General features: G+C 40.6%; 1 protein-coding gene across 50 annotated transcripts in view; it reads left to right on the top strand.

The window, feature by feature from the left end:
* The window catches only part of PKP4 (plakophilin 4), a 225,113-nt gene that overhangs the window by 183,320 nt on the left and 22,348 nt on the right, over positions 1 to 19,445 (top strand). For 32 of the 50 annotated variants that reach the window (XM_078327676.1, XM_078327671.1, XM_078327682.1 and 29 more), the window contains 3 exons: positions 597 to 729; positions 2,728 to 2,941; positions 18,632 to 18,815. In XM_078327676.1, the coding sequence (XP_078183802.1) occupies positions 597 to 729; positions 2,728 to 2,941; positions 18,632 to 18,815 (531 nt within the window). The remainder of the gene's footprint in view (positions 1 to 596; positions 730 to 2,727; positions 2,942 to 18,631; positions 18,816 to 19,445) is intronic. The other 18 variants (XM_078327673.1, XM_078327681.1, XM_078327666.1 and 15 more) reach the window with 1 other exon arrangement.

The raw sequence follows: 19,445 nt of genomic DNA, 5'->3' as shown, positions 1-19,445 counted from the left end.
ACACGTAAATAGAAAAACCAGGAAATAGCAGTAATCTTGAGTATAGGATTACTGGTCAAACGTTTTTTTCTTTTTTGTAATTTTCTGTGTTTCTCTGTTATACTCAAGAGCAACCATAAACATTATTTCTTAAAAATCCTCAGGCCCACAATGTTTGTGATTTCTAGGCTGACACCAGCTCTGTCTGTTCCCACCAGCGCTTCCTCTCCCTTCAGGCATGACATCTCACTTCGCTAAGTGCACGTGTTTACCTCTGCCTTGCCCTGGCAGATTTCCTACCTAGGTAGAAAGACATAAAATTAGAATCAGGAGGAGGAACACTAGAGTAGAAAAGTTACTTATACTAAGAATTTTCTTTGTTCCCCTGAGTCTCTTTCTGTGCGTGTCTGTGCGTCATGATTTCTTTAAGATCGTAAGCATCTGGGCTTTTGCATATGTTCATTGGGGGGAAATTATTTAGGTATATATTTTGTAGGAATTTTGTAACTTCTCATTTTTGTCTCAGCTGAGCTTTTTTTCCTTATAACAAATGTTTTTGTTCAGTGTATTTTTACAACACGGGCCTTCCTTTCTGAAGTCATGTTTTTCTCATGTAGGGAGTTTGCCTGGCGTGATCCTGAGTTGCCCGAGGTCATTCACATGCTTCAGCACCAGTTCCCATCTGTTCAGGCAAATGCAGCGGCCTACCTGCAGCACCTGTGCTTTGGCGACAACAAAGTGAAGATGGAGGTACAGGACACGGAGCCCGGGATAACTGGGGAAAATGGTGTCTTTGCATTTAACAGCCACGTGCTTCTGTATTTAAGAAATTATCCGATGTAATGCAAGAGTCTTTTTTTTTTTTTTTTTTGAGACGGAGTTTCACTCTTGTTACCCAGGCTGGAGTGCAATGGCGCGATCTCAGCTCACTGTAATCTCCGCCTCCTGGGTTCAGGCAGTTCTCCTGCCTCAGCCTTCGGAGTAGCTGGGATTACAGGCACGCGCCACCATGCCCAGCTAATTTTTTGTATTTTTAGTAGAGACGGAATTTCACCATGTTGACCAGGATGTCTCGATCTCTTGACCTCGTGATCCACCCGCCTCGGCCTCCCAAAGTGCTGGGATTACAGGCGTGAGCCACCGCTGCAAGAGTCTTTTTAAAGGAATATTTTGATACTGGATACTCTTTCGCTTAACTATACATTTCAGTAACAGGAAAAACTAGGATAAATATATTTCTTGGAGTGCTTTCAGCATTTTCAAGTCATATGTCTACTTTATTAGCTTATTTATAAAACCATGAAGCAAAAATCAATTTAACCTGCATTTAGAAAATATTTTTTAGGCCGGGTATGATGGCTCACGCCTGTAATCCCAGCACTTTGGTAGGCAGAGGCGGGCAGATCATCTGAGGTCAAGAGTTCAAGACCAGCCTGGTCTACATGGTGAAACCCCATCTCTACTTAAAAAATTAGTCGAACATGGTGGTGCATGCCTGTAATCCCAGCTACTCAGAAGGCTGAAGCAGAAGTATCACTTGAATCTGGGAGGCAGAGGTTGCAGTGAGCCAAGATTAAGCCACTGCACTCCAGCCTGGGCAACAAATAGCAAGACTCTGTCTCAGAAAGAAAATGTAAACCTATTAGGTAAAAATTATAGTATTTATTGAACTAGTGAGCTAATGTGTTTTATGGGATTCTGGTCAGATTGGTGCCAACTATAAATAAGTTATAGAGGATTATAACCATCACTAATGCTGAACATATATGAATATTTTATTGCAAGGGGTTTTTTTGGTATTTTTAGAAACATAGCACGTTATTGGTTATTGTCTGTAATTCTATATTACATACAGATTCTTTCAATGTCTCAAGCCTTCCTCTGACCTACAGTGTTATATAAAACTGAGGTGTTTTTCATCATTTTAATATATAACACAGCATACCAGCTCCAGACCTAAAAGTGAATGTAATAAATAAAGCCCAGAAATACTCAAGTAATATACTAATGAACTGACAAGTGTAAGAAAATTTAAGGAGAGCTTAGAGAACTAATTCTAGAAACTAAATAACTTAAGTCAAAAATTATTTCCTATATTGTCTAAAGCCCTGCATGTAGCTTTGCTGTGTTTGTGCATTTGCACATTGCACTGCTGGAGTGAAAGTACAATCCTTGTGTGTTCTGAGAGTTGGAGGACTGTGCCACCTGCCAATGGGCATTAAACCACCTAGATCTCCTCTTTCTGAAGCCAGGAAGAAAGTATCATCTAAGAGAGTGTCCTTATAATTTTTTTTTTTTTTTTTTTTTTTTGAGACAGAATCTTGCTCTTCTCCCAGGCTGAACTGCAGTGGTGCCACTTTGGCTAACTGCAGCCTCCACCTCCCAGATTCAAGCAATTCTTGGGTCTTAGCCTTCTGAGTAGCTGGGATTACAGGCGTGTGCTTCAATGCCCAGCTAAGATTTTTGTATTTTTAGTGAAGACAGGGTTTCATCATGTTGGCCAGGCTGGTCTTAAACTCCTAACCTCAAGTGATCCACCCACCTTGGCCTCCCAGTGTGTTGGGATTACAGGCATGAACCATCGGGCCTGGCCTCTCCTTAGAATTGTTGTCTTATTTGGAATAAAAAGTAACCTTTGACATGATCTGGCGATATCCACATACTGTGATCTCACCGTAACAGACTTCTGTTTGATCACTGATTAATTGCATGTTACTTAGGTCTGGTACCTAATATTTTTCATTGTAGGTGTGTAGGTTAGGGGGAATCAAGCATCTGGTTGACCTTTTGGACCACAGAGTGTTGGAAGTTCAAAAGAATGCTTGTGGTGCCCTTCGAAACCTCGTTTTTGGCAAGTCTACAGATGAAAATAAAATAGCAATGAAGAATGTTGGTGGGATACCTGCCTTGTTGCGACTGTTGAGAAAATCTATTGATGCAGAAGTAAGGGAGCTTGTTACAGGTAGGTACAGAATGTGATCTTGTCCTAGAGGAAATACTGAAAACATTCTAGACTGTGCCCTTTTATAGTGGCATTGTGGAAGAGTTAGAGGTTCCAGGTAATAGATGATGAGATATATATAGTGCTCACAACTGTGAAGGCTGAGTAGTATTTAGACTAATGAATCAGAAACCATTTATAGAGCTACAGGGTCATCTCTGTTAGTATCAGTTATTATACTTATTAATTTGTAAATATCAGCTAACAGATGTCTTATTCATGGAGGACTGAATATGACCTTTTTTACTATGTATTTCATAGTAAATCTAGTTGTTTGAAGTAGACAGGCTCTCCTTTATTATGAAAATAAAATATACTTGATGGATTGGCTACCTTACACTTTAGTTCAGCTGGTGTCTGAGTGCCTGCTTGTATTCCCACATACTTTACTAGGCCCCACGGATAGAAAGATGAATAAAACCCAGTGCCTGCACTTAAGTCACCCACAGACTGATGAGGAACACTAGTGGTTTTGTGAGTGTCGGGAAACGTGGCAAGTCTCACTCAACAGAGGTTGCACTGGGCACAGAGGATGGGTTTCCTGGATGACATGAAACCAAAGTTGGCCTAAAGGATGAGGAGGCATTGGCTGGATAGGTAGAGATCTTTCCAGTTACAAGCTCAGAAACAGCATTGGATATAGTTCTGGAGCTACCAGCAAGAGGGGCTGCTGTGTTAAAACTTACTATAGGGCCAGGCATGGTACCTCACACCTATAATCCCAACACTTTGGGAGACCGAGGCAAGAGGATCACTTGAGACCAGGAGTCCAAGACCAACCTGGGCAACACAGGGAGACCCCATCTCTACAAAAAATAAAAATAAATACCTGTGTGTGGTGGCACGTGCCTGTGCCACCTCCCAGCTACTTGGAAGGCTGAGGTAGGAGACTCACTTAAGCCCAGGAGGTAAGGCTGCAGTGAGCCGTGATCATACCACTGCACTCCAACCTGGTGATGAGTGAGGCTCTGTTTCCAAAAAAAAAAAATTAAAGAAAGCAAGGCCAGAGAGAGATACAGTCTTCATTTAGGCAATTTTTTTTTTCTGAGAGAGTCTTGCTCTGTCACCCAGGCTGGAATGCAATGGCGTGATCTCGGCTCACTGCAATCTCCACCTCCTGGGTTCAAGCGATTCTCCTGACTCAGCTTCCTGAGTAACTGGGATTACACGTGTGCACTACCATGCCCAGCTAATTTTTATATTTTTAGTAGAGACAGGGTTTCACTGTGTTGGCCAGACTGGTCTCAAATTCCTGACCTCAGGTGATCTGCCCACCTCATCCTCCCAAAGTGCTGGGATTACAGGCATGAGCCACCATGCCCAGCCCATTTTGGAGACTTTTATAAGGAACTTAATTGTGTTCCACATGCAGCAGACACATGGGGGCATGGCATGGCCAGTTTAGGCCTTTTAATGCCTTCTTCCAGCAGACAGCAGGGTAGAGGATTGATTTGAATGGGGAGAGCCTGGGAAACCTATGAGCAGACCAACAGTCCAATGATAACAGCTTGAACTATTTCAATGATGAAAAGGAAGAGTGGGATGGAGCAGTCAGAGAAATACTTCATGGTCTGGGCATGTTGGTCAGATGTAGGGAGTGAGAGAGAGGGAGGAGTGAGTAATGATGTTACAGTGCCAGTGGCTGGATTCAAGCATACTTGAAATTGAGCTGGAAGAATGGTTCTGCATGAGGACACACTGGTGACAGCATTGCTTGTAATAGAGAATTCAGGGAAAATACTAAGAATTCATTGGCAGAAGAATAGTTACATCAGTGGCAGTACTCTCACACAGCAAAACCACGTACAGGAGTTAAAATAAGCACATTAGACTATGCATAACAACATAGACAGCTTCAGAAATACTTGCAGAATGATAACTACAGAGTAATACTATTTGAATAAAGTTGTTCAATAAGTAAGTTGATATGGATATATGCACATGCAATAAAGTTAAAATTTCTAATTGGAATGATAAAAATAGATTCAGGATTGGGGTTACCTCTATGAAGAGGAAGGAAGAAAATGGAAATGGGGTTGTATTCCAGCTCTCTTTCTTTAGAGAAATCTGAAATACATAAGACAAAATGTTAATTTGTGACAAAGCTAGCACACCTGGGTGTTTGTTTTATATTTTCTTTGCCTTTTTTCATGCCTGAGAGATTTAATTTAAAATTTTTAAACAACATTTCTTCAAAATTAATTTCATTCCCCCAGTTTCCACTATGAAATCAGAATTGTAGGTTCACTTGGGAATGAGTAAACCATGCTGCATCCAATATTTAAGGGGAGTCAACTTTCTCATAAGATATTAATGTTCAAAATACAACATCACTATTTCCTTGTACTCAAAATACCAAAGGTAGAATATGCTTTACAAATAATAACTATGCAATGGACTACCTGCCTTAATGTATTTTGAATATTAATGCTTTAGCACTTCTAAATTAATACTCTTTCTTTCTAAAATGCTTTTGAGGCATCTCACCAAAAAACAAATTATTTTTGCATATGTGTACATATAGCTATAAAATGAAAATTAGATCTAGCTAAACAGAATTAAGAAAAAACAAAAATGTAGCTATGTTCATTCTAGAAGTCAACACAGTCACTGTGATTATGCCCACAAATTTACCCTCAGCCGCCTGTTAGGGAGGCGTAAAGGAGCCAGAATCACTTACAATACACAAGTGCTTTCCTGCTTTCCTGATGTTTCTCTTCCCACTTTGAACTTCCGGTGTCATGTCCAGGTGTCTTCCCATAGTAGCACTGTGCAGCCAGGAGGGCTGCAAAAGACCATGTGCACTGCTCCCTGAGAGAGCAGTGGGGACCCAGGGACAAATGACATGGAAAACACAGCTTCTCAAATGTAACTAGACAGATTCATCATGACTTGATCCTTATATACTTAATGTGAAGCTTTTACCTGCTCTTCTGTCCTCTCATAGGAGGAATGAGTCTTTCTGAATTTCTGTTTGAGTTTTTTCCTTGGGAGAGACTATTACAGTGCCTTTCTTGAGCTGAGCTCAAGGAATTTGTAAGATTTAGTGAAGAAAAGTATATGAATATGTACTTTTTTCTTTACATTTAAAAATAAATCAAATTCACTTTAAGTAGAGCCCAACATTACTACCAAGGGCTTTTCTGTACTAGTTTACCTGGCGCACACTCTGGAATTGAGTGCTAATTTAGATGCTTTCTTCCTTATTTCATTTCTCTGTGGGTACAGTACCAGTCATTGAGAACATAAGATGTTTTAAAACATGGACCTTGGCCTTGGAAAGAGGATGAAAGTGTTTTTCTCATTCAAAAAGAGCTATTTTCCTAATAGATCATATCACTTCCCAATGTAAAACTAAGAACTCCCTCTGATATTTCTCTTGAAAATATCTGCTGGTAGCTTTTAGACTATAAGAAACAATTTTTTGCCATACTTATAGAGTAGGAAACGTTAAGAATTGCTTTATAACTATATAGTTTTAACACTAGTAGTTTATTTTGACATGTGGAGTGATTATCAAATGTTTTCTTCAAAACATTGGAATGGGAGTGGTCAGTGGGTAAACACTTCACACAGTTGAAGGAGGTTGGAACAGAAAACTTTAGAAAGGAGTTTCCAGTTCAAAAAGCTAAATGGCAGCTGTGTTTAATTTATATCTATACATTGTCTAACTAATGTGAAACTACAAAGTCACAATATAAGTCTAGCATAGTTGCTTTTTGTGTGTGTGTACTTATATTTCTAGTCTAGGCTTTACAGAGACAGCAAAGTTACTCACATTTCCCAGTCCTACAATTTAGTGGTACCAACCTTAACTGATCATCAGTAATATTTTAAGAGTGATTGATCCTTGATACATATTAAACCATGAAAACATCAAGAGATCCTTGAATTCTTCTTTCTTCTTTCGGTAATTCTTCCTCACATCAAATGCTCAAGTCGTCCTTAATTGTAGAAACACAGGGTTGAGAGGGACCTCAGAACTCATTTTGTTCAGTCATCTGTCCAGTGCATGAATCTCCTTTAGGGCTTCCACACAAAGTAGCCGCCATCATGTACATGAACCTACAGGATAGGAAGCTCATTACCTGGTGGGGTTAAGGCTGGACAACAGGGTTATCCAGAAAGCAGCAAGAAGACATCTGATGTAACTTGAGAAGGCAAAAAGTACAAACCCTCAGGAGGACATTTTTACATAGAAATGGCCCTACAAAAAGATCATTTCAGCCCTAGATCCAGCCACCAGCACTCCTAACCAAGAAAGTAAGCCCCCAATCTGAACTGCTATTAGAACATGTCTGCTCCAAACTAAGGCAACAAGGTGCTATGGGACCATATCACCCAGCATTTCCCTTCAGGTGTCCATCTACTGTGAAGTCCCCTTTGAGAACAGAACATGAACCTTAGATTTTAGTGTTCTGCTGGTGTCCTTCACAGCTACCACGGCCAGCCTTGCACAGTGCTTGGCCTTTGTAGGTATGGTCTATGAGTTCCTAAGTGAAAATTACAGTCAACTTAGGATCATGAAATGTTAAAATACACCGAACTATTGTGTTCCAAATATTATATAATTTGAAAAAGCTACTATCCCCTTGAAACTAGGAATTCTTTTATTCTTAATGTTAAGTAATTCAACCCAGTTATGAATCTGGTCTTTATATTTTTCTAGTCCCCTTTGTTTGGCAGTTTTTACTGTACTGAAGTGGAGAAATTTTAGCTATTTTTAATAAAGATGCTTGTCTTTGCTTTAAATATAACTGACCAGGACCTATATTTTTGGCCACATCTTTATTTTAAGAGGGGAAAAAAGGACTTTTTGCCAAATGTATTTTCCTAAGACAGTATGGCTGTCATTGTTAATTAAAATCACTCTCTGTTATGTAACATGATTCTTGTGTTTTCTTCATTGTGTTGAACATTTTCCAGGTTGAAACCTAATGAGTTTTTCTTTTAGTAGTTGCTGATATATGTGAGTGCTTGCAGTGATTTTTCTTTTATTCCAAAGCTTTTTTTTGCTGTTTGTTGTACTTAAACCTGAAAGCCAGATGAAGTACGGTTCTTCCCCAGTTGGGTTATAAAATGAATGTCTGCTGGGCCACAAAGTATGGAGGGAAGATGGGAACATCTTGTCACTAAAAAAGATGTTGAACTCAGTTGTTCAAGAGAATTAAATAGTGTTTCTAAGCTAGGAAATATGAGTTTCAAGTTATTGAGCATCCTGAAAACATTATTTTTTAAAACTATCAACATTGAAGATTTTGCACAGAATCTGGAGGCCTGCTTGTTAATGTATGTACCAGATGTCCCAAACTATCACACTTCTATTACCCTCTAAACACTAGTGTTAAATACCAAAAAGTAGCCTTTGTTCTTCAGTAATAATAGACTTTGTTCATATGACTGCTACATGTACATTTCTTCCAATTTAGCAAGTAATTATTCATCCATATGGCTAAGTAAAATATTTCCACTGCTTATTGGGAAATGTTTGGATGCCAGCAGTGGATTCCAGACACTGCGGAGCATGAAATGAAGCTTATTATCTTCCTGATCATTAGCTCCATATTTCTAATTAGATGATAAGTTAATAAGAAACTAATAGTTGTACCTGAGGAAGGGTAGATGGGCCAGGCTAAGGTTTAACAAAGGGTAGAACCAGTCTGGCAACAATTAGTCGTATGTACTATAAAAAGCAGGAGCTTGGTGGACATGCCTTTTGGATGATTACTTGCCATTACAGGATGAAGCAATTTACAAAGTATGTCCTCTTAGCCTAATTAATATGCCTTCAAAACAGGTCATTTATTCACTGATAAGAAAGAATTTGGCCTGTTGCTCTCTATCCTCCTGCTGTGGACCACTAGGTTTGTTAGAAGTTGTGTGGGTCATTTTCAGAAATCTAGCAACGTCTCCTCCCAATTCCCAGCCCAAATCAGTAAGGACCCATATCATTTGGTCCACTTTATAAAACATAGCTGGGCATGGTGGTTAACACCTGTAATCCCAGCACTTTGGAAGGCCAAGGGAGGCGAATCACTTGAGGTTAGGCATTCGAGACCAGCCAGGCCAACATGGCGAAACCCCATCTCTACTAAAAATACAAAAATTAGCCAGATGTGGTGGCACGCGCCTGTAATCCCAGCTACTAGAGAGTCTAAAGCAGGAGAATCGCTTGAACCTGGAAGGCAGAGATTGCAGTGAGTCGATATTGCACCACTGCTTTTCAGCCTGGGTGACAGTGAGAGACTCTGTCTCAAAAAAATAAATAAAATATGACAATAACAACAGAAACAAATTGCGTTATTTACTGAACATTTCAAACCTTGAAAATGTGTAATGAGAAATGACAGATTTTTTAAAGTTTAATTGCTAACAAGACAAAAAATATTTATTATAAATAGAGCAATTCTTAATTGGTAGAGAACTTTGAACTGGAAAGAACCCTAAAGAAATCTCCTGTCTTCCCCTGTTATTACAGATTAGAAACCAAAGTCCAGAAAGCTTGAGCAGGCAAGTCTCCAGGCTGAGTTCCTGATGTCCAGGCTGGAGGTGTTTCTTCCCTGACCCTTCTCCTGCCTACTCTGGCCACTGAGAAGGGCTGAACAGGAGCTAAATCTGGAGGGTACAAATGTTATTTCCTTTGTTCTTTAAGATTACCACCAAAAAGGGAAAGGAGAAAAGCCCCACAATAAACTTTACTCTCTGAATTTTACCCAGGACCATAGAAAATATCCTTGAATTTCACCACTAGCACCATCATATCAAAGTAGTGATCAAGTATAATCATAAAACATCAGTTTGCTTAAGAAACCTATGAGATGTGATTTTAGGTCTTGTGAGTATTTCAAGATTTATAGTTTTGAGTATGAAAAGATTCAATCCTGTAAGTGGAATATGTGACCCTATATTTTGAGTGTAGGCTTCTGAGTGCCAGGCACAATGAGGCAGTCAAGTGGTGAGTCTCAGAAGGTCACTTACAAGACTTGTGTATTCAACCATCAGTCAGAGTGGAACTCCTCAGCAAAACAGAGGCCCCGTAATGATATACTCCCTCATTGACTACACAGCCTATACATGCAAAGGAGGTGGGAATACGGAGATCCCAGGCCAGGACCTGCAAATGCTTTGCAGTTTCTGAGCCTGATGCTCTGTAGCTTATAGCTGGAGGCACCTTTGTCTCTAAGCTTCTGCCAGCACCAGACAACTGGGTTGAAGATCTAGTACAGTTACAGATGAGCAAGTGTGTTCCTGGAACATGTAGGTCAGCTGTGGAATCTATTACTTCAGTGACTCTTGGGCAAATCTCTGATAGTGTAACTATGACAGTGTGAATGACCTAATTCTATGTCACACTGAAATAACCTGCAGAACAAGGGTGTCCGGAGCTGCTGCCCCTGCTGCCATTTCTGCCCCAGAAGGATTCTCTAATTTCCTTTAATGTAACCTGTTCTCTTTTATTAGCTCTGCTCCAACAGAAGGAGCCACTCTTTGTGTCCCATAGTGGCAATTCTCAGTCAGCATTTCTGAACTGTAAGCTTTTTTTCTGTAGAAATTCCTTTCCAGGCAGCATAGGACTGTACAACTACATTATGTCATTAATCCTTAAAACATACCCATGAAGTGGTAAAATTACCTAGAAAAAGAAGAATATGTTAAAATGCAAATAGGATTCTGTAAGTGGATCTCTAGAAATTGATAGATCTTTTCAAAGATGTTGTGATTCACTTTTATGCCTGTAAAATCACAGAAACTTGGGCTAACCCTTATATTCTCTAAAGGCACTAAAGATCTATCATGTCCCAGCTAGGGACAAATTTCAACAGTAGGAACAATCACCTTCAGATGGAATATGCAGGCTGGGGCCCCTGTGTGCAGCCTTTGTGGCCAGCCCAGGTCTTTACTTCCACACAACTCCCTTCTAGAAAGCATCTTGCCCTCAGATCACCTGAGCACCTACTTCCCACTGCCCTAAAAACTGAGATGGTGATGTTCTGAGCACAGCTGGACCTAGTGAGCTCCCATATGCCCCATGAGGATTGTGCATCTGCTGTGCAGGAAATGCCAGGGAACACAGAGGTAAGCAAGGCAGGCCTGTCCTCCATCTGCAATGCTTTGTGCCAGCCAGCAGGGAGTGCAGCAGCTGACCTCTCATGCCTTGGGGGCAGGAAGGAGAAAACCTCAAGCCATACCTATAGACCAGGAGCAGTGGAGGGGTCACTGAACAGGTTTCAGGAACTCTGCTCAAAGAGTGGTATCTTAGAAACCCTGAGAATGGCTGTGTCCCACCACGACTTGTTTTTCTCAGAATTTATCCAGAGAAAGGCATTTTTCTACAACTGAGGACAGTAGTTTTGTCCCTATCTCATAATTGTTTTCCCGTTATCACAGTTTCACTTAGATTTCATAATTTGTTCACAACATTCAGCCCTGGTAGGAAGCTTGGGCAGTTGATTAGCCCAGCAGACATTTTTATGGCACTGATTCTCCCCACCACGCCCTTGACTTCCTCATTTCTGCTAGCAGCACCATATTTTTACACATATTCAAACTGCTGGCTTACCTGTGACGCCACCCTCAGTTTGCATCTGGCTCCAAAATCTCACCACAGGTACTTCCCTTCCCTCTTGGCCTTCTGCTCCAAAATCTCACCACAGGTACTTCCCTTCCCTCTTGGCCTTCTGCCCGCTCCTCACTCCTTCAGATCCTCATCACCTCCCTCCTCAATCCTGTCCTGTGAAATAGGCTTTGCCCTTAATACCCATTTTTAGACTGCATTCTAGCCTGGGCAATAGAGCAAGATTCCCATTCTCTCTTCCTCTTTCTCTTCCTCTTTCTTTCTCTTTCATATCTTTTTTTCTTTCTTTCTCTTTTTCTTTTCTTTCTTTTTTCTCTTTCTAGAAAAAAAAAAAAAGAAATAGGCTCTGCCCCTCCTAGCCCATCGGCCTCACCCTTCTCCCTGGGAGAACACCTGTGCCTGCAGTTCAGGTTTTCCCACCTGCCAGCCAAATCGGTAGCTCCTGTGCCCTCCTGCCAGCCAGCTCCAGCATGTGCCATCCCCACTTCTGCTCCTTTGCCAGGGCTATAGTTGGCCTGAAGTGCTCTGCAACCTCAGCCTGCTCCTTTCCGTCCTCTGTCCTTGATACTCCAGCTCAAATGTGGCCTCCCATCCTCCTATCAAACACAAGTTCACACACTTTAGAAAACATCCAGAGAGAAGTGGCATGGTCTCGAGTGAGTGTCAGCTTTGGAGCCAGGTCGACTTGTTGCCTTCCAGCTCAGTGGCTCCAGACACATCCACACTGTCAAACCTTAGTGTCCCCAGTGATAACCCATTACCTGCTGCTTGGTGTTTTGGTGATGATGTGTGTTGAGTACCTGGCATGCAGGATATTCAAGTTGTGCCTGTTGCTCTTCCTGCCCTTTGTCACAACTGCCTGGTGGGGTAACTGTTTGTTATAAGGCCCCCTGAAAGCAGACGGCTCCCCTGTGCCTCTCCCTCGACGTCTGGCGTGAAGCAAGCAAGCGTCTCTGCCAGCACTGTTCAATAGAAGAATAATATGAGCTGCATGTTTTCTACATTTTCTAGCAGCCATGGGAAATCTATTTTAATAATATTTTTTATTTGGCCTAATAATTTCAAAGTATTTCAACCACTAAAAAATACAAAAATTATGAATGAGATGTTTTGTGTTCACTTTTTTGTACCAAGTCTTCATAATCTATTTTTTACTTAACAGCATATCACAATTTGGACTAGCCTTACTTCAGGTAGCCACATGTGGCTGATGGCCACCATATGGAGCAGCACAGGTCTATACTATGTTTGGGTAGAGGTAACGTAAATCTCAAAGGTGCAAGGTGTGTAACTTTAAGGCTGGTGGAAAGCATATTGTAGCAGGATGTAGGCATTATAACATCATAGCGTTACTCTCTTTCCAAGAAAAAGCCACAGAAGTTTTTAAAAACCCCATTGGGCTAAGAGGAGAACTTCCAGGGCAGCTGCATCGAAAAGAAATGGAGATGTGTGTTTGCTAGATCCTGAGTGTTTCAGCTGAGACTGTGTAGAGAATAATAATGGAAGTGTGTGCTAGGAGAAGCAGGCAAGGGCCCTGAGACAATCTGTAGCCCTGATACTATATTTGCGCTATTAATCTAATATTTCTACCCCCATTTTTCAAGAATCTTTATAGGGTGGTTATTTGTGACACCAGTCTGTTACAGTGAGCCCATGGATGCAGAATTGCCAGGAGCTGGGGCAGGCCAGTGGGGAGGAACACATACCAGGCAGTGTTCCCCCAGAGAGCTTGAATGGGACTGCCTAGTCCCATTAGCCACTGGTCACAATGCTTGCTTTGTACTGGGAATGGAGTGAGGGGTAGAGTGTCTACAAGACCTTAGCATCTATTATCTCCTTGATCATTCTTCACTCTCTGAACCTGGGTAGTTGTTTTTTTGTTTTTTTGTTTTTTTTTATTTGAGATGGAGTTTCACTCTTGTTGCCCAGGCTGGAGTGCAATGGTGCCATCTCAGCTCACCGCAACCTTTGTCTCCCAGGTTCAAGCGATTCTCCTGCCTCAGCCTCCTGAGTAGCTGGAATTACAGGCGTACCACCACACCTGGCTAATTTTAGTAGAGAAGGAGTTTCTCTATGTTGGTCAGGCTGGTCTCGCGAACTCTGGACCGCAGATGATCTGCCTGCCTTGGCCTCCCAAAGTGCTGGGATTATAGATGTGAGCCACCACGCCCAGCCGAGCCTGGGTAGTTTTACCTGTCTGCCTCATGAACAGCTTGTAAAAGAGCATGACTGAACCCAGAGCACTCAGAGCGAGGTTCACTCAGGAAGGAAAAGGCAGGGGCCCATCTAGTGATGATGTTTAGAGCACACTGGCATGTTTTTGGCTGTTGCTTTTTTTCTTTTGGCAATGTCTGCAAACACTTGGGTTCTTTTAATACAATTAGGAAACATGGCATAAATTGAATGCTGTATAAAAATGAAGGGCTTAAGCTTGTCTTTCATATCAAAAAGAAAAACAATTGTGTAGGCTACCATGGGTATACGCCACCAGAGAAATCGCATTTTCCAAATGTTGTTTTGTTAGTTTTTAATATCTTTTAAGAAGTACATTTTTCAAATAGTTGCTATTATTTTAATTAATCAGTAAAATCAGCTTCTAATTTGACTATAAAATTATCAGTTGGCCATTAGAATAGCTATAAAGCTAGTTTTAAATGTGAGCACTTTCAAAATTGTGCAGCGTAGGATTTATGTGAAATGGTATTTTAATTACTTTATTCTTTGTGGGGAAAATGAACTTTCATCTCTCATGGCAGTATTTCATTGTGATTATTAGTTACTCATAATTATATGTACTTGTTCCTGTGATAGAGAATAAGCAGTGTTTTCTACAATAATATGCATGAAACTCCCTAATATTTTCTAAATTAGTTTGTATATTTATATTCTTAGTCTTCACAACAAATAACTAATTGCTTTAAATTAAATAACACCTCAAGCTTCCTCAACCAAATTCTAGTTTATTTTTAACTTTCCCTTTGGGAACCAGGAGATAATGGAATATGGCGATAAATATTTTTGAAGCAAATTTTGCACTAGAATGTTGGAGTTAGAGGTTTATCAAGTTGATGGAGAATGCTAATTCTATAGCTCTTCATTTTCTCATCAGTCTTACTACATCTGGGAGTTGGTGTATTTTTTATTCATTACTTACTGCCCCAGCAAGATTCTTCCTGACCCATTAAATGAAGCCCTAGACAACGTGGAAAGAACATTCATTGTTTTAGTGAAGTTCACACACAGGTGTTATTAGCCGGTCTTAAAAGAGGTGCTTTTTACTCTGAGCAAAAAAGCCAAATCAACCATTTTATATCTAAGGCTTTTAAGTTTAATTAAATTTTTTTCATTCATTATTTGTTGACCAGAACTTGTTGCTTTGGCTTTATATAACCTTAGTTTTGGAGTAGAAAGTGGGGAAGAAAAGCCAGTACCTTGAGACTTGCTCTGCTGATCAAAATGGGGAGTTAAATCTATGCCAAAGGTTGCAGCTCTTTGTGTTACATGGCCAAGTGCAGGATTAAAGGGAGAATAACACATAGTACAGGGTGACAAACAAAGCTGCCTTTTTGTGGGGCCCTTGAACACCACATACTTAGCAAAAATAGAAACTTTCTTTTTTTTCTGGTCAAGAATAACTCTGAACTTTTTTTTTTTTTTGAAGTTGCAGAAATGAAAACCTGAATTTCTGTGGTAGGCTAGTGTTGTAATCAATAAGTCATTTTAGTTGACTAAAAGATAGCACAGTCAGCTTGTCTGCTGAAGGCTAACAGATTTTTTAACAACCTTATATTTTATAATTTGTCAGCACTGTTCCTTTCTGTTTTGCATTTTGAGGGATGCAGATTCTGGCACGTTGATGTGACTTTTCTGATTCTGGGAGATGGAATGGCAGCTGGATTCTTCTGTCCCCATAACTAAGATGGTGGTTTCAGCAGCCATCTGTTTTGGTCTCAATGTGAAAGGCAGGCAAAACTATGCTGACAAATTTTGTTAAAGATCATCTTCCCCTAGTTGCAAACTTTAAAGACACTCCTGAATACTCTGTTTTACGAAAAGGCACGAAGGGGAGGTAATAATAATACTTAAAAGCTAAGTCTGATAGGAAATAAAAAAGATATCTAAAAACAAATGCACGATATAAAAATGTATTTTGGACCGCCTACTCTGTGTCTTGCGTGTATGTCACACAACATATAAAAGAATGGATAATGATAGGGTATTTCTTCCTCATTATGTAATACTTGCCTAATAAAGTTAAATTTCAGCATATAAATGTTTGTCATTTTTTAAAAATAAATGTGTAGAATTTCAAACCTATGAAAATATTTAAAAGGGAAAGTTAATTAATTTGGGGCACCTTGACTCTTTAAGTTATTATATGTAAAGCACACAATGCCTGCCACAGAGTAAAGCCACATTAAATGGTGATGCAACCATTGTTTATGCTGATTTATGAATATTTATGCTATGTCCAATCCCAGGTATATATACTGGCTACTACTAAGTTAGAGAATGACATGCAACTCCATCAGTCATTCTGAATGCCTGGGAAGAAAAAGAGCAGAACAAAATTCTACCACCAGCATGAAAACCAGAGGAATTCTCAAATTGAAGAAATAGCCTCTTGCCAGAAGTAGGTGTTAGAAGTAGCCAGAGACGAGACAGAAACAACAAAAAACAGGTTTTTCTGCCAGCAATCAGAGAATTTCTGGGCATCAACTCTAGGATCCAGTATGCTGAAGAACCACCTTCTTCTTAGTCATGTTTTCACTTGAAGTCTGTGACACAGGTTGTTTAATTTTCTGTATATGTATCCAACATTATAGTATGAAAGACTTTCCATAAACCTTGCTTGCAGCTGACTTCACTGGAATGCATTTATTCTGTAAAGTTGAAAATATCTTATGGAAAAATGCAGCCCTCCTCCATGCATTGAGGAATTTGAAAGCTGTGACAGAAAATTTGCACTGATGGCGTTAGGAATCACGTTATGCAGCTGTCCGCAGGGGAGGTTAGGGAATCACCCTCTTCCCACTGGTGGCTTCTGGGCTGTATGCTGCCACTGTGGCTGGCTCATGCTTCTGGAGGCGCCATCAGGCCTGGGTGACTCTGGTTGGCCTCGCTAGCAGGAGGTGTTAAAGCCATGTTAGTGACAGAATCTATCGTCCTGCCCTGCCATGCCCAACTCTTCCTTCTGTTTTCACTCCATTGCTGTTATCTGGTCAGGACAGACAGCCAAAAAAGTGTTTCTCTTCCTTAGCTCCCAGGTCCCTTCTGTGGTCATCAGGCTTATCAAATGTCTTTTAGGTTTGAAACAGAAACACACTGAAGCCCAAAATTGAGCACAGATAATATGAAGTCACATAGGATGGGGAGCCTCATGACCAATTCTCCCCCAACTCCTCACATGGCTGCCCCTACGGGATACCAACAAAACCCCCAGGATCCAGGGAGCACAGTTTAAAACCATTGCCCAAAAGCACTTTATATAGAAGCATAGCCAATTTTCTAAGAATCCATGGAGAAAGAGCTCCAAGTGTAGAATTTAAGTTCTTTTCATAAGCTCCCGTAATGCGTGCTGCCTTCTAACCAGGATCCTAGCTTTTATGTACCCCAAGATAGTTATATAAGCAAAGGTGTGTCATCATGAACAGAAGAACAGAACAGAACAAGCTTTCAAAGATAAAGCAAGTTCTTTACTTGCCTGATTCAGAACTGTTTTAAGTCTCCCCCAACCCTATACCCTGAAGGCTGTAGTTACGGTGAAATAGGAGCAGAAAAGGGGTAAAAGTCCTTGGGAAACAAGGGAAACCAAATCAGCAGGGTCCAGAAGTCAAAGCCAAGTGAAAGAGGAGAGTAGTAGGCGCAGATTCCGAACACAAGAGGAGGCCAGAGTGCAGGCATCACCTTCCAGTCCAACCATTCCCTCTGTAGCATGTGGACAGGCCTGAGAAGGGGCAGTCCTCACACAGTTTAGAGTCAGAGGATTATTTCACTCTCTTCACTTCTAGCCCTTGGCTTCTACCTCCCCTTCCTCCACAAAGGAAGGAGCTCCTGTCTTCTCCCCATACCTCCCTCCTTTACAGGGGCACCCAGAGAAGGCTGAGCAGGTGGTGTCGGGGCTGGCTTCTTGGTCCATGACGCTGCAGCAGCAGTGCTTGGTCTTGTCTCCAGCCCACGCTCTTGATCAGTTACGTTCACAAGCCTGACATGCTCCCGTGGACATGGGCAGATTTTGCCACTCCTCCCTCTCTGCAAGGCCACGAGCATTTTTGTGTGTTGGTAGTTGCGAAAGCACTGTACAGACTCAAGCAACTTGCCAAGGATATGTCAGGAGTGTAGGGCTCTGGGGGACTTGAATGCAGAGGAAACCAGCTGCACCCTCTCTTCTCCTTTCCTCTTAGGAAGATGTACTGATGTGAAAATGACGTTTTTTCAAAAAGGAGTGACAGTAACTTGTATCTAAAGCACCTACTAATAAAACTTAAAATTGAGATAGAAGTGTTTAAACCTTACCTAAGTAAGGTAGGTGAAGCAAATGTAGCAAACATCCGTGCCAGGAAAGTTATGGCAAGTGCTTTATTGAAGCTTGAGCTTCGTGATAGAAGAAGTAAGAAAAGGAAGCAGACGAAGAAAAATATGCCAGTCTTTCAAGAAAAAGAAATATTTTTTCCAAGTACTAAATTCTAAAAACGGTTTGTCACACAGCCATTAAATGTAAAATACAATGCAATAAATAGCAGTTTTATAAAAATCACAGATGCATTATATTCAAGACGCTCTTCCTTTACAGAGTAATTTGCTTTGCAAAAACCACAGTCACCTTGCTGGATAGATACAGAGGCTCTAAAACTCAAGAGGGTGAATATTAAGAATGTGTAATATGATACCGGAGGCTCCTGTATTCACTCAAAACTTAAGAGAGGTCTGTCCCCAACCTGCTTGCAAATATAGGCCATAGATTATGTTTGGAACAGACTGAGTTTACATTAATTAGAGTAATATGTTTATTTCATTTCTAAAGCTACAGGATCTCATTAACTGTTGATTTGATTTTTAAAATCTCCTTTCTTTAGGAGTTCTTTGGAATTTATCCTCATGTGATGCTGTAAAAATGACAATCATTCGAGATGCTCTCTCAACCTTAACAAACACTGTGATCGTTCCACATTCTGGATGGAATAACTCTTCTTTTGATGATGATCATAAAATTAAATTTCAGACTTCACTAGTTCTGCGTAACACAACAGGTTGTCTGAGGTAAATTCTTTATTTCTTCTTTCCAGTTCTGTGATTACATAATATGTGTCATAGGTAAATTGATTTTAGGAGGGCTTACTTTATTAATATCTACCTAAGTTTTCCTTTTTATTTCAAAATTTAGGCCACTGGGCTTTAGAAAAGCATTATGAGCACTGACTTGTGGCCTTAAAGAAGTTATCTTTTAAAGGACTCTTCTGTGACTTACTCAGAAAGGCCCTTTCAGTCTAAGATGACTGCCGAAATCCCAGTGTTTGCCACTTTCGCAGCATTTTTCTGGTAATCGCATTCTGATTGCTAATGTGTTTGCAGCCTGCTGTTTGTTTCAGTTCAAAATGTGATGGTTAAAACCATTTTGCTTTTAAAGAGGTGTCTGATTTAAACAATCAGTTTTGAGTTTTATAAACAAGTGAAAATGAGCCCAAATATTCTTTTGCAGTGAAAATCTATATATAAAACCTCTTTTAAGTGTGCACAGTAGAGTTCATTATTTGTCATTAACACTTATCGGCTCCATTTTTACCCTGTTTCCCAGCCTTACAGTACCTGGGAAGTGGAAGCAAGCCTTGGGGCAGAGTGGCACCGGGACAGAGAGTGCAGGCTCTGGTCTCAGACCGCCTGGCTTCCAGG

This window comes from Callithrix jacchus, chromosome 6 (genome assembly GCF_049354715.1).
Source record: "Callithrix jacchus isolate 240 chromosome 6, calJac240_pri, whole genome shotgun sequence".
Classification (NCBI taxonomy): Eukaryota; Metazoa; Chordata; class Mammalia; order Primates; family Cebidae; genus Callithrix; species Callithrix jacchus.
This window is presented reverse-complemented; position numbering and strand designations above follow the sequence as displayed.